We start from the raw sequence: 15123 nt of genomic DNA, 5'->3' as shown, positions 1-15123 counted from the left end.
CACGAACTCCACGACGAGCGTAGGCCAGCTTTCTCTCTCCGCTTCTGCGATCACCTTCACAACCCATCCGGCACGCACCCCTCCCCCTTGTGGTGAGCGCCAAGAGAGTCTGCGCTCCCGATTGGTGGACGCGCGAGGCGGGAGCACGTGATCAGGCTGCGGAGCGTTGCTCAGCAAAGGGCGGCGGGGGGAGCCGTTGCACGTGCTCCTGGCTGGCTGTTGAGGAGGCGCTGAGGCGAGCGACGGATCGTCGTGGCGCTTCCTTCTCGAGCGCCAGGTGTCCGTTTATGAGGGGGGGCGCTTATGGGGGGGGAAAGGAGAGTAGCGGTCACCGCCTGTGAGGTAGGGGCAATTGGGTGCCCTGCAGGTGGCCCTCGTGTGGCTGAGGTGGGCGGGGATGTGGGGGAGGCCTGGGAAGGGAGAGGGCTTAAATTTTAAAAGGCGGTTGGTGACTCTCTCTCGTCTGGCTTCTAAAACGCTTTCTGTCTTATCCCCAGCCGTAGACACAGCGGCGGGCGGCTAAGGTCCGAGGGCCGCGATGGGTGACGAGGACTGGGATAATGAAATCACGGATAACAGCGGTGGCGACAGAGGAGCCTTGCCTGCCTTCCAGCCCAATTTCCAAACGCTGGTGGGTAATGAGGAAAGTGGAGGGTTGACCGGGGGTGGGTGGATAGGCGACGTGTCTCCCAGTCTTCAGAACAGAGGCCCAGAGCCGTTCTTTGGCATTTCGATCGTGAGATCTCGTCTTCAAAAAGGACTTCTGCTGTCTGCTTGTTGAGAAATGAGTGGGAAGGAAATGGGTAGTTGAGTCGGAGTTTACTCGGGAGTAGGTTCGAGTGATTCCGAGGAAATGTGTCTCTAGGATCGCAGTCTCCAGAGGGGAAGGTTGAATCAAAGGGCTTTAGAAAGCAGACTATCTATTTAGTTTGCTTTTAGTTTAAAGTACTGTGTGAGTATACTGAACTATCACGTAACTGGGACTCAAGGCTGAGTGGCAGTAATGTTTGTTACAGTAATTGAAATTTCTGGAAAGGATCCCTCTTTTTGTACTTAATCAAGGTTAACGTTAGGGTCATAGTGTGTTCAATCAGGATTTCTAATTTTGACTACCCTAATAGGGACTGGACTGGTCTCTGTATACAGGGCTTCTAATTAGAGTTGCTGAGAAGGATAAAAGTGTTATGTCCATTTCATTCAGGCTTAATGTGTAGAAATGGGCAGTTTTTACAGTGTGGAATGAAATAACACAACCTGTTGAATAACATCCCGTGAAACATCTATTAAATAGACAGTATTTTTTTGCTTCGGGGCTGGCAACCCTAGTCAAAATCCAAATGGACTAACAAAATGAAGTTGAGTGGCACAGTCCACCAGTTGGTAGCTACAGTTGTAAAACTACATAGTTTTCCTTCTTGTTTGGCACTGTAGTCTTAATGCATTTTCTTGGAAATAAGCCCTGTTGAACTGCAGTGGGGTATGCGTTCTGAGTATGCATACATACTTTTGGATGTCTCTTGAATTTATTGTCTCTAGAGATTGCTATTATTGCAGAGACTGACCAAGAGAGAGCTCTTGCAGTCATGGCAGATTTTTGTTGTTGTTCAGTCGCACAGTCGAGTCCGACTCTTTGCAACCCCATGGACATAGTCACGCCGGGCCCCCCTGTCTTCCACCATCCTCTGAAGTCTGCTCAAATTCGTGTTTGTTACATCAGTAACACTGTCCAACCAGAATTTCATCTTTTGCCGTCCCCTTCTTTTGCCTTCTGTCTTTCCTAGCATCAGGGTCTTCTCCAGTGAGTGTTCCCTTCTCATTTGGTGGCCAAAGTATTTGAGCTTCAGCATCTGACCTTCCAGGGAACAGTCTGGGTTGATTTCCCTTAGAACTGACTGATTTGATCTTCTTGCAGTCTAAGGGACTCCCAAGGTTCTTCTCCAGCACCACATCTCAAAAGCATCTATTCTTCTGCTCTTGGCCTTCCTTGTGGTCCGTACATTACTACTGGAAATACCATCGCTTTGACTAGATGGGCTTTTGTTGACAGGGCGATGTCTCTACTTTTAATTATACTGCCTAGTTCCGCCATAGCTGTCCTCCCAAGGAACAAACGTCTTTTAATTTCATGACTACGGTCACTATCTGCAGTGATCTTGGATCCTAGAAGAGTGAAGTCTGTCACTAATTCCATGTCTTCCCCTTCTATTTGCCAAGGTGTGGTGAGGCCGGATGCCATGATCTTAGTTTTTTTTTTTATGTTGAGTTTCAATCCTACTTTTGTGCTCTCCTCTTTCACTCTCAACAAGTGGTTCTTTAGGTCCTCGTCACTTTCTGCCATTAGAGTGGTGTCATCTGCATATCTGAGGTTGTTGATGTTCTTCCCGGCAATCTTAATTTCGGCTTCTGCTTCGTCCAGGCCAGCATTCCACATGATGTACTCTGCATATAAATTAAATAAGCAGGGTGACATTATACATCCTTGTCGAACTCCTTTTCCTATTCTGAACCAATCAGTTGTTCCATATCCTGTTCTGACAGTTGCTTCTTGATCCTTATACAGATTTCTCAGGAGACATGTGAGGTGGTTTGGTACTCCCATCTCTTTAAGGACTTGCCACAGTTTGTTGTGATCCACACAATCAAAGGCTTTAGCGTAGTTAATGAAACAGAAATAGACGTTTTTCTGATGCTCCTTTGCTTTCTCCATAATACAGCGAATGTTTGCAATTTGATGTCTAGTTCCTCTACCTCTCCGAAACCCAGCTTGAACTTCTGATAGTTCCCAATCTACATACTGCTGAAGCCTAGCTTGTAAGATCTTTAACATGATCTTGCTGGCATGTGAAATGAGTGAAATGGTGCGATAGTTTGAACATTCTTTGGCATTACCCTTCTTTGGTATTGGGATATAAACTGATTTTTTCCAATCCTGTGGCCGGTGTTGGGTTTTCCAAATTTGTTGACATAATGTGTGCATCACTTTAACAGCATCATCTTTTAGGACTTTGAATAGCTCAACTGGAATACCGTCATCTCAGCTCACTTTGTTGTTAGTAATGCTTTCTAAGGCCCATTTGACTTCACACTCCAGGATGTCTGGCTCAAGGTCAGCAATTTCACTGTCATGGTTTTCCAGGACATTGAGATTCTTCTTGTATAATTCTTCTGTGTATTCTTGCCACCTCTTCCTAATCTCTTCTGCTTCTATTAGGTCCCTGCTGTTTTTGTCCTTTATCATGGCCATCATGGCTATTTCTCTGATTTTTTTGAAGAGATATGTTGTCCTTCCCATTCTGTTATTTTCCTCTGTTGCTTTGCATTGTTCCTTCAGGAAGATCTCCTTATCTCTCCTTGCTGTTATCTGGAAATCTGCATTCAATTGGGTGAATTTTTCCTTTTCACCTTTGTCTTTCGCTTTCCTTTTCTCCTCAGTAACTCATTGAAAATGTCAAGACAGTGTGAGATTGCAATAAAAAAGGCCAGCGCCATGCTGGGAATTATTAGGAAGGGAATTGAAAATAAATCAGCCAGTATCATAATGCCCCTGTATAAATTGATGGTCCGGTCTCATTTGGAATACTATGTACAATTCTGGTCACCGCACATCAAAAAAGATATAGCATTGGGAAAAGTGCAGAAAAGGACAACTAGAATGATTAAAGGGTTGGAGACAGTGTTCCCTCTAAGCTGAGTTAGCGTGAGGTAGCTCACGCTCACAGATTTTTAGCCTCCAACTCACACATTTTTGTCTTAGCTCAGGAAAAATGGCCCCAGAACACAATAATTTATGCAGTAGCTCTCAACTTTAATACCAGTAGCTCACAAAATAGAATTTTTGCTCACAAAGTAGAATTTTTGCTCACAAGACTGCATCTTGGAGGGAACATTGGTTGGAACATTTTCCCTATGAAGAAAGGTTAAAATGCTTGGGGCTCTAGCTTGGAGAAACGTCAACTGCTGGGTGACATGATAGAGGCTTACAAGATTATACATGGGATAGAGAAGGTTGAGAAAGAAGTACTTTTCTCCCTTTCTCACAATATAAGAACTCGTGGGCATGCAATAAAATTACTGAGCAGTCGGGTTAGAACTGATAAAAGGAAGTACTTCTTCGCCCAAAGGGTGATTAACATGTGGAATTCACTGCCACAGGTGGTGGCAGCTGCAATCAAGAGGGGATTGGATAAGCATATGGAGCAGAGGTCCATCAGTGGCTATTAGCCACAGCTTATTGTTGGAACTCTCGGTCTGGGGCAGTGATGCTCTGTATTCTTGTGCTTGGGGCAGTGGAAGGGCTTCTAGCTGCACTGGTGGACCTCTTTATGGCACTTGGGGGGGGGGGTTGGCTACTGTGTGACACAGAGTGTTGGGCTGGATGGGCCATTGGCCTTATCCAACATGGCTTTTTTATGTTCTAAGTGACTGGAAAAATGGCAATATCACAGTTCATGGCGGGGGAGATGATTTTACATGGCAGTTGCCTCATGGGAGCTAGAATGGAATATGTATTTTTTGGGGAGGAGTTGGATTATGATAAGGCTGATCTAATGTGTATGTCTCATTGCAGTTAAGGTACAATTGCTGAAACATATGCTCTTGGTTAGCATAGAGTACTAACTTGACCTGTATTTCTATGCTCATTTCTGTTTGTTTTAGGGCAGCTTACCTGCAAGAGCAAATGAAACTTCAGGGGTCTTCAGTCAGAGTGTAAAGTTTGCAGGTATGTATAAAATAATGATGTAAATGCTTTTTTGGAAACTATATTGATCTTTTGGGGTATGTTATGGGAAGCGTTCCAGTTCTGTAATACCATGGTTGTGCTTAAAATATCATTACCCTTTTGCAGGTTAGCAACAATTGAAAAGTCTACTACTGAGTAATCAAAAGATTAACAGTTAATTGATTGAACATTGCAGCCCTGAGCCCTTGAATGAATATTACTGTGAGGCTGGTGCTGTGTGTTTTAGCAGCTCCTGATTCCGTGTGGTGTTACTTGGAGCTGGAGGAAGTAAAGGAAGGGGATTTGGGTAGCACCCAAGCAAATGTAGACCAGTTGAAATCTTTGGAAACTAATATGCCCTGGTATAGTGTTGGATCTTTAACAGAACAGCAAGTACTTTTGCAGGCATCTTTCAGGACTGGCCTACCCTGCCTTGTTGCATATTCTGAGATCCTATGATATCATTGTGCTCTTGCACTGATTCTAATGCCTCCAAAACCACAGCAGAGCAACGGAATATTGAAAAGTAATTTATGTTTTAAATTGTTAGCTTTCTTCACCTTTTCATTAAATTTGTGTTAGCATATTGGGGAAACCAGTAGTGGTTTGTTTTTTAGTTTGGTGGATAAGCTGGACTATCCATCAGTGGATTGTTGATGGATACATTTAAGTCATTCAAATGATGTTTGATGGAAGCCACTCAGACTTTACAATTTTATAAAACAGCACTTAGATCTTTATTTTCAAGATGTCTGCAACATTATTGTCAGTTACTGCAGTGATATAAATGTAAACAGTTTAATCTTAGTGATCTCAAATGGTTTTGATTTGAATAGATACTATGGTAATTTTAAAATTATGGCAACAGTTTTCTGGATCAGTATAGTGTCTTGATAAAATTAAATTAGCAGGATGACAAGATTAAAGCCTTCCTTTTAAAAGTGTTGATAAAGTTAATTTAACCTTTTGTATGTGGAAAAAGAATATAAATTTGACAGATTTCAGGAAACCTTTTTGTTTAAGTCAATAAAAGATTCTGCAAAAGTATAACAATATTTTGATATGAAAATACAGATTCCAAAAGAAGGATATGACAATTCTTGAGCTGAAGTATGGTTGTTTGAGATTTGAGCATTTTCAGGATTCTTAAGTCTTAGAGAATTTCTTCAAAATGGCATCTCAATGACACTTTGTTGATTATGAAAAATACATTCTTGAATAAGGGTGATTTTTGGGTTGTTCTGTAAACAAGGATGATTTTTGTTGCATGTAGATAGATCAAGATGGGTAGCTGTGTTAGTTAGTAGCAAGCAGTGACTCACAAAAAGTGAGCAGTGACTCATGAAAGCTCATACCCTACCACAGATTTTGTTAGTCTTTAAGGTGCTACTGGACTCTTTTCTTTTGTTGCATGTCCATTTTGTTGTCCATTGTCAAAGTAAAGAAAATGATAAAACCAGAGCTTTCAAATACATTTGATTCCATATTATATTTCTTAAATTATCACTGATATAAGTGTTCAGTAACTTTTACTATATAGCTGACAGCAGGAAGAGTATTTGCAAGATACTACCAGGTGAAAATTGGCTTCAGGTATGAGGTTTTAACATACATTAGATGATCTACTAAATGTAATAAAATGCTTTATCTGTTTAGATGCTGATAATGAGCCTAGCAGAGGATATCAATCTATGCAGAGTTCGGGATGGCCGAGTGGAAGCCAAGGTAATCTTACGTTGAGCAACACTGTATGCTGGTTGTATTTTTGTTTTTAGCTTTATGACTCTAGGTTTTTTTAAGCTTCTTGTGTTTGTAGATTGAGCAGGAATGGAGAATCAGTAGCCCTGGAGTTTGCTTGACACAAATCCATCAAGAGTTGTTGAGTGCCATTCATTTATTTAGAACAATTTTATGCTGACTTTCCAATCAGAGTCCACAAACGTAAAAACATTTACACAATTAAAATCCAGTTAAAATTATAACTTTAAACGCATAAACACAGCACTAGAAGGAGGGACAGTATCATTGTTGGGGTTGGGGGTATGCCAGATGAAACAAAAAGGTCTTCATCTGTTGGTCAAAGACAGCAATAGAAGGAGCCAGACAAATTTCCCTGGGAAGAGAGATCCAAAGTTTTGTTGCTACAATGGAGAAGGCCCTTTCTTGGGCCTGCCACCCATCTGACCTCAGATGGTAAGGGCAACTGAAAGCAGAGCGTCTGAGGATGACCAGAGTGATTGGGTAGGTTTGTTCAGAAGAAGGTGATCCTTTAGATATGTTGGCCCCAGGCCGTTCAGGGCTTTAAAGGTCAATACCAGCTCCTTGAATTGAGTCTGGAGACAAATTGGAAGCTAGTGTAGGTGGGACAAGGCTAGAGTGATACAGTCCCTATGACTCAGTCAACATTATAGCAATTATGATACTCTTGGTAGCGCAATTGTATCCTAATTCTGAAAATCTTAAGTCCCATTCTATTACAGGCTTTTTCACATCACTGGAATAGGTAATGTTGTCATACTTAGTTGTGGTCTGATAGTTGGGGCTCCCTTGTGGAATTCCAGTGTGGGGCTCAATCTCCACTTTCTCCTGAAGCAGTCATTGGGAGTAAAGTGGTGAGTGAGGGAGATTACTTGGAGAGCCTTTAACTTGGGTTGTAAAACTTAAGGATGGAGCAGGGTTTCCAACCATTTTTCTTTATGTTTTAGTGACAGCTCTGAATGACCAGTACCATTGAAGGGCAAAAATGTTGGAGCCAATTGTGTTGTAGAATTCTTAGTCAGCCATGTCTGCGGGAGTTCTTTTGGTGTAGTGCCAATTTGGTGTAGCAGTTAAGACTGGCAGACTCTAATCAGGAGAATCTGATTCCCTACCAGTGTTCCCTCTAAGCTGAGTTAGCGTGAGCTAGCTCACAGATTTGTAGCCTCTAGCTCACACATTTTTGTCTTGGCTCAGGAAGGATTACCCCAGAGCACACTAATTTATGCAGTAGCTCACAACTTTAATGCCAGTAGCTCACAAAGTAGAATTTTTGCTCAGAGGACTCTGCAGCTTAGAGGGAACTTGGCCGCTTCTCCACACAAAGCCTTCTGGGTGACCTTGGGTCAGTCACAATTCTTTCAGAACTTTCTCAGCCCCACCTACCTCACAGGGTGTTTGTTGTGGGGAGAGGAACGGAAGGTTACAGTAGGCTGCTCAGAGACTCCTTTGTGTAGTGAATGGTGAGGTGCAAAACCAATTCTTCTTTCGCTTCTGGATAGAAAAAGAAAATAGCCTCATAGTGGCCAGCCATAGTGGGTGGATTTCCCCCCTACGTTCTGTTGATGTCAGAGGAATAGATTTCTCTGGGACCAGTTCTCCACGCCCCTACCATCTCATCACTGTCAGGGCTTTTATTGATGCATTACTCTGGGTGTGCCTCTTATGTGCACAGCCTTCATCTAGAGGCCTTTTGTACAGGCTTTTTTGTGGCTTCTTTTATTGCCTTACTAGGTGACATAGAGGTATTAAGTTTGGTGTTGAAGGTCATTATGATGTTAAAAGATTTTTGTTACTTATTTGTTGCTTGATCTGGAGCATATATGAACCCTCCTTGTACTCCTATGACTATTTGTTTCAGTAATACATAAAAATGAAAAAAATTAGCTGGCTTATACCTCTTCTCTGAAAGAAGCAGCTTTTAAACAAGGAAAACGTCTTAAGTTACAATAAGCAGTAAAGCTAACCTACTGAACGCAGAAGACTCCAGCTGCAGGCAGGAAATGTGCTTTTCAGAATTATGATTTTTCTTGAAGACTAGAAAAGTAGTGTAATACATTGCCCTGAGCTAGATAGCCCAGGCTAGCCTGATCTTGTCAGATCTCAGAAGCTAAGTAGGGTTGACCCTAAATAGTATTTGGATGGGAGACCAGCAGGGAATACCAGAGTTGCTACACACAGGCAGGTTATGACAAACCATCTCTGAATGCCTTGAAACCTCTGCAGGGTTTTCATGTGTGTCTTGATTCCCCCCCCCCCCGGCAAAAAAACCCCCAACCCTGTAACACACACCTTGGTAAATTATTTTTCTGTTATTTGATGAAATCCTAAGAAATGTGTAAAAATGTTGATGCAGAGATAATAAAACAATAGCTGCACTTAGGCAACCAAACTGAGGAGGAGTTCCTGAGGTTCTTGGGCTCATGATCCCTCTCCTTCACATGTGTACAGTTCACGGTATATTGTCTTCAGGCTACACAATGTGCTTAAGGAGGTTTGGTCATTTGACCAGTCCAAAATGACTAAATAGGATGCAGGCGTTCAGGTTTCACTAGAACTTCATTGCGGTATTTCTGCTGGCTGTTAAGCAAGAAAAAGGGGATGGGGAGAGCTGAGTGGGCATATTTGCAACAATGTTAAGACTAGATGGAGAAGAGATTTGAAATAATAATTAGATGTGGTTGTTCTGACATATTTCTGATGCTTAAACTTACTGTCCAGAAATGCTGAATAATTCTTACGAGTTGCTCCTTGGAAAGGCTGCAGTATACTCTTTCTGAGTTGTTGGAAATGGTTTGTATATGTACTATAGCCTTCAGTTCCTACACAGATGCTACATAGGCATTTAAATATTCAGTATAATTAACATTACTTCCTGGGGACAAAGAAAGAATAATAAACAAAAGCATTAATGACAAGTGTTGGGTCATTTTTTGCATATATGTTTGCGTTATGTGTAAATATCATTATTTAGTATTGGGTTTTATAATCTGCAGAATTAGGACAAAAGAGGTTTAGTTTGAAAAAGTGTAAACAGAATTCTATCATATCCTGAAAAGCATATCACAGAACTAGCAGAGGATCAGACAAGGACAACAAAAATGATTGCCTTCCCTATAAGGAAAAGTAAAAAAAGCTCAGACATCTGTAGTTCATAGAATTTGTTTTCTCCATCCCAGAAAATTAGAATACAGGTTTATCTAATGAAGCTGATAGGAAGTAAGATCTGGACAGAAAAAAGCACTTAACACCAATGCATTGCTACTTAACACAGTTAATTATTACATAATTAATTGGCACAAGATGTGATTGCCACTAGTTTAAATGGCTTTTCGAATGAGCATAATCACTTGCACATTCAAAATGTCTAGTTCATAGATTGTTGGGAAAGAACTGGGGAACTGGTCAGAGTAAATGATACTGAGCTTCATAGACTGACTCAATGTAAGAGCACTTGTTAGGTTCACACGTAAAGGTAAAGGTAGTCCCCTGGGCAAGCACCAGTAATTTCCGACTCTGGGTTGACGTCGCTTTCATGACGTTTTCATGGCAGACTTTTTTACGAAGTGGTTTGCCATTGCCTTCCCCAGTCATTTACACATAGTAGAGGGTTATTTAGTTTGATCTTGTAGAGCTTCTCTTGTATTCTAAAGTATCAGTTTCTTTTTGTTGATTTCCAGTTTATAAATATTCTTTAGCAGTAGGTGGATTAACATTATGTACTTTAGGAATTACCTTATGAACAACTTCAAAATGCTGAATATTGTACATTTTTAGGATATTTTTCTTCTGACAATGGAGCTCCTTGGGGTCATAAATTTGGAGGTATATACCTGCATGTTCTTACTTGAATTTCAGGAATGTAGTTGTGAATATGATTGATCTTGTTTAGGCTTATAAAAGTGTTTTTTTTTCTTATGTTGGTCATGCAGTCACTTTGTACACCTGCAGTTTTTCAGTTCACCAGGTGGTGTTTGCATAGACCAGGGGTTCCCAACCTCTTTGAGTCTCCATGGGTCTTTGGAATGCTGATACAGGGTAGTGGGCACAATAAAAAAATAGCTGCCACAGGAGGTGTCGTGGAGTGAAATTACCGTATTTTTCGCACCATAAGGTGCTCCAGACGATAGGACGCACCTTCCTCCTGGGGGGCGATCCACTGCCTCTGATCCAGCGCTTCCTCCATGCCTACCTGCCTGGCTCCAGCTCTGATGCTTACAGCAAGTGCCAGGATCGCTCCCTCTGCCTTCCGATCCTGGCGCTTGCTGTAAGCATCAGAGCTGAAGCCAGGCAGAAAGGCACGGAGGAAGCACCCGCCCCCTCCGCAAACCCAGCGCTTTGCGAGCGCCGGCTGTGGAGGGGGCAGCGTGCTTCCTCCGTGCCTTTCTGCTTGGCTTCAGCTCTGATGCTTACAGTAAGCGCTGGGATCGGAGGGCAGAGGGACCAATGAAAAAAGTGCTCTTTCCTGTAGACTCTCTAGTATTCTATCCCTCCAAACCTCTGTTTGTTGCTTGAAGAGTGAGAGCTTGCCCCACCCGTTATTGTTCCTGCTAGATCTGTTTGTATTAGTATGCAGGTGAGCAGGGTTATGTCTGGGAAGCCATTGGCTGACTTCCTCTTTCCCAGCTGGTTCTCGGCCCAGAGGAAAAACCTGTTAAAACACAAAGTGAAAGTGGGAAGATAAAGGGGAATGTACTGATTGGGCTGGTGTAAAGGCAATAGATTCAATTGAAACTTGAATTTACATGTTAAATTAGTGGAACTTAGCATAAAGGTGCAGCTGGACTAATAGAGATGGATCCAGAAGAATTGGAAAGAGAGGCTGATCAAGTATACAGAGTCTCAGCGTATGTGAAAAAAATGGGCCTGAGGGAAGTCCATATTAAATTTGTTAGAAAAAAGACCAGAGACTTAATACTTAAAATGGCAAGGGATGATTGTATTTATATTAAAGGTCAAGAAATAAAGATATTAAGGGAAATCCCCTGGAGAATAAGAGAAAGAAGGAAGCATAACTACCATATTGTGGATGCTCTGAAATCGCAATCTATAAATTATAGATGGTTGGTACCTGAGGGCCTTTTCTTTTGAGGGTCAAAGACACAAGATTGATTCTGTATTTAAAGCCGAAGACTTCATGAAGACTTATGGACAGAAACTGGAGAGACAAGAAATGGAAGAAGAGGATAAACAAAACCAAGAGGAACAAGAATGGAAGGGGAAAAAATGCCGCTGAGAGAGACAAGATTGATGAAGAAGAGAGATAAAAATGATACTAAATCAGAACACCTATGAAGCATAATAAACAGATAAGAATCCTATCGATTAATGTAAATGGTTTGAACTCAACTTAGAAGAGGAAAATTTTTTTCACCCAACTCCAAAAAACTAAGAGTGAAGTGATCTGCCTACAAGTAAAACACATTAAAGAATCGGATCGACGTCTAATTGAATGTAGAAAATTGGGCAAGATATTCATTGCAGCAGACGTGAATAAGAAAAAAAGGGGACTTGCAACCTACATTAAAGAAGAACTAAAACTTAAATTAATATACTCCTCCCTGGATGGGAGGATTTTGATGCTAGAAATACCGAAAGATGATCAGAAAATTCTACTGATAAATCTATACGCTCCAAATGACTCACAAGTAAAAAAATTTAAAGAAGCTTTATGAGGAGATCAAGACTCGAGATTACCCAGAATATTGTATTGTAGGAGATTTCAATGCTGTTTTTGATGAAAGACAAGATAGGAAATCCACAAAATGAAAAGAAAATTTGAAAGCTCCTCAACTTCTAAAGATTTTTCTGCAATTAGCAGATTAATTTAATTTAATAGATGTAGGGCAAACAAGGAACCAAGCCCAGAGGGATTACACTTTTTATTCAGACCGACACCAGTCATGGTCAAGGATAGACATGAGTTGGGCATCGGCCCATTTAATGAAAGAAATTGTGGATGCAGAAATCCTTCCCAGAATGTACGCTGATCATAACCCATTATTGATTACATTAGACAATAACTATAAAGAACGTAGATGGAGGTTAAATACGTTTATATTAAGGAATAAAAATTTTCTTGATCAAGCCAAAGAAGAGATGAACAATTTTTTCAATAGAAATATCCATCCAGAGACACCGATGAGAATAATTTGGGATACCAGCAAGGTCGCCTTTAGAGGGCTAGCTATTGGTTTCAAAGCAAAAAAGAACAAGGAGAGAAATTAGAAATATCAAGAATTTACAAATCTATTGCAAAAAACAGAGAAAAGATTTAAAACCGAACCAGCAAGATCAGACCTGAAGATAAAAATAAAAGATGTACAGCATTGAATTAATATACTCCTGATAGAAGAGATGGCTAAGAAGGTTAAGCTAGCCAAATAAAATTATTTCAAAAATGCAAATAAAACCAGGTAGATGGCTAGCGTATAGAATAAGAAAGGGGACCAATATAAACTCCAGGCATTTGCGGACGATTTGATTCTGATTTTGGAAGACCCTTTAGAATCAATCCAACAGATTAAAGAGTTGTTAGAGAATTTTGGACAGATGGCAGGAATGAGAATTAATTATTTAAAAACAAAAATGTTAGTAAACAATATGTTAAAATCACAAAAAGCAGAATTAGAAGTCTGGTTTACAAATTGAAATAAAAATAAAATACTTAGGGATCCAGCTTACAAATAAATCTCTCTCTGGGAGGATAACTATCAAAAGTTGCTTAAAGACATTGATAGAGATTTGAACAAGTGGAAGGATCTATAATTGTCGTTAATAGGTCGTGTCTCAGTAATTAAAATGAATATTCTCCCAAAGATGTATTTCTTTTCCAGACTATACCAATCCCGGTAAAACATACAGTATTCCAGGAACTCAACAGAAAAATTTCCAAATTTATCTGGCCGGGTAAAAAAGCTAGGATAAAATTGAAATTTTTGCAAGACTCAAAGTATAGAGCAGGAATGGGGTTGCCAATTTTTTTTTTTTTTTAATGTCCAAAAACTTTTTTATTGAATTTAGTAAACATACAAATAAAGCAATCAATGACTGTATCTGCAATCATTCTTTGTGTATAAGCATAGCATACCAGTAGAAAACAGAATATATATATACACAAAATACAAACAAAACAACACATACATACATTCACACATACATACATACTTGGCAGCTGAATTAAAAAATAAGTACTCTGTCCATATGTTAATTACATCAAATTAATAATGTCATAATATCTACCAGGAATACATGTACGCATCTGATCTACAGGACTAAAAGAAAATTTAAGAAATGGAAGCCACTTGTACATCAGAGAATCGTTACCTTCTGAATTATTTATATTGCATAAACTATCTGCTATCTTGTCCATAGCATAGACCTCCCAGATTTTAGCATACCAGGCTTTAACTGGAGGAATATTGGGAGATTTCCAAAATTGGGCTAACACCATTTTAGCAGCAGCTAGTAAAAGGGATATCAGGGATTTATTGAGAGAAGTAATAGAAATACCTTTCCAACAGTCAAGCAAAATGAGTTCCAATCTTAAGGGTAAACTATAGCCCGTGATATCCTTGATTTTTGCCACAATTACTGCCCAAAACGACTGCACCCTCGGGCAAGACCACCAGCAGTGTATAAATGTGCCCACCTCTCCACAATTTTTCCAACATTTGGAGGATTGATTTATCGCCATATGGCTTAATCTCTGAGGTGTTAAATACCACCGGAACAAAATTTTTTGAGTTTGTAATTGTATATTCAATGATTTTGAAACAAACGAAGGAGATGACCAGATTTGTTGCCAAACATCCTCCTGAAAATTAATTGAACTATTCCTTTGCCAAATTTCTTGATAGGATAACAAATCAACAGCATCAATGTCTAGCAAACCCTTATAGATAAATGAAATCAGTCCCTTCCGCTTTAAAAAAGGAGATTGTAGCAAGGATTCAAAGAAAGTAAGAGGTTGATTGAAATTGTATTTCTTTGAGAGTGATGTCACCAAGTTGTTAATTTGCAAGTATTCAAACCATGGGATTTTTGTCCCACCAGTTTTCTCTTCTAAAGATTTTTTGTCGAGCACTTTTCCATTGGACAAAATATCCACAAACCTATAAAGATTATATTTTTTCCAAATTGGAAAAGACTTGTAAAAAAACCCCGGTTGAAACCAAGAAACATCCATAAAATGAGATAGTGGAGACATAGGAGGGGCTAAAAAGAGGCGGCGTTTGTCCCAAATCTGAAAAATGGCTTTAAGGAAAAGGTTGGAGGAGATATTAGGAGGTCTCTTCTTTGGAAATTCCCATAATGTAGATTGAAACGATTTGTTATTTAGATAGGTATCTTCTAGGACCTTCCAGCCTGAATTTAAATCAGCATCATGGTATCTGACAAGGCCTCCTAAAATGGCAGCTTCATAAAATTTATGCAGATCCGGAAGAGCCAGACCACCTGAGGATTTAGAACGAATAAGAGTTGCATACCCTATTCTAGATAAGCCCTTGTTCCAAATGTATCTTAAGAACGAACGACGCCAACCCACAAATAAGTCCTCAGGAATAAGAATAGGAATGGCTCGAAATAAAAACAGAAATTTGGGAAAAATAAAAGATTTAATAATCTGAATTTTTTCATTCCAGGGA

General features: G+C 40.1%; 1 protein-coding gene across 4 annotated transcripts in view; it reads left to right on the top strand.

Moving 5' to 3' along the window:
• The window catches only part of DDX4 (DEAD-box helicase 4), a 71748-nt gene that overhangs the window by 14580 nt on the left and 42045 nt on the right, over nt 1–15123 (top strand). The window contains exons 1-5 of one of the 4 annotated variants that reach the window (XM_060235975.1): nt 205–342; nt 498–631; nt 4657–4720; nt 6377–6445; nt 10253–10300. In XM_060235975.1, the coding sequence (XP_060091958.1) occupies nt 539–631; nt 4657–4720; nt 6377–6445; nt 10253–10300 (274 nt within the window). In that variant the 5' untranslated portion in view covers nt 205–342; nt 498–538. Of the gene's footprint in view, nt 1–149; nt 343–497; nt 632–4656; nt 4721–6376; nt 6446–10252; nt 10301–15123 lie in introns of those variants that run through there. The other 3 variants (XM_060235976.1, XM_060235978.1, XM_060235977.1) reach the window with 3 other exon arrangements.

This window comes from Heteronotia binoei, chromosome 4 (assembly GCF_032191835.1).
Source record: "Heteronotia binoei isolate CCM8104 ecotype False Entrance Well chromosome 4, APGP_CSIRO_Hbin_v1, whole genome shotgun sequence".
NCBI classification, from domain to species: domain Eukaryota; kingdom Metazoa; phylum Chordata; class Lepidosauria; order Squamata; family Gekkonidae; genus Heteronotia; species Heteronotia binoei.
This window is presented reverse-complemented; position numbering and strand designations above follow the sequence as displayed.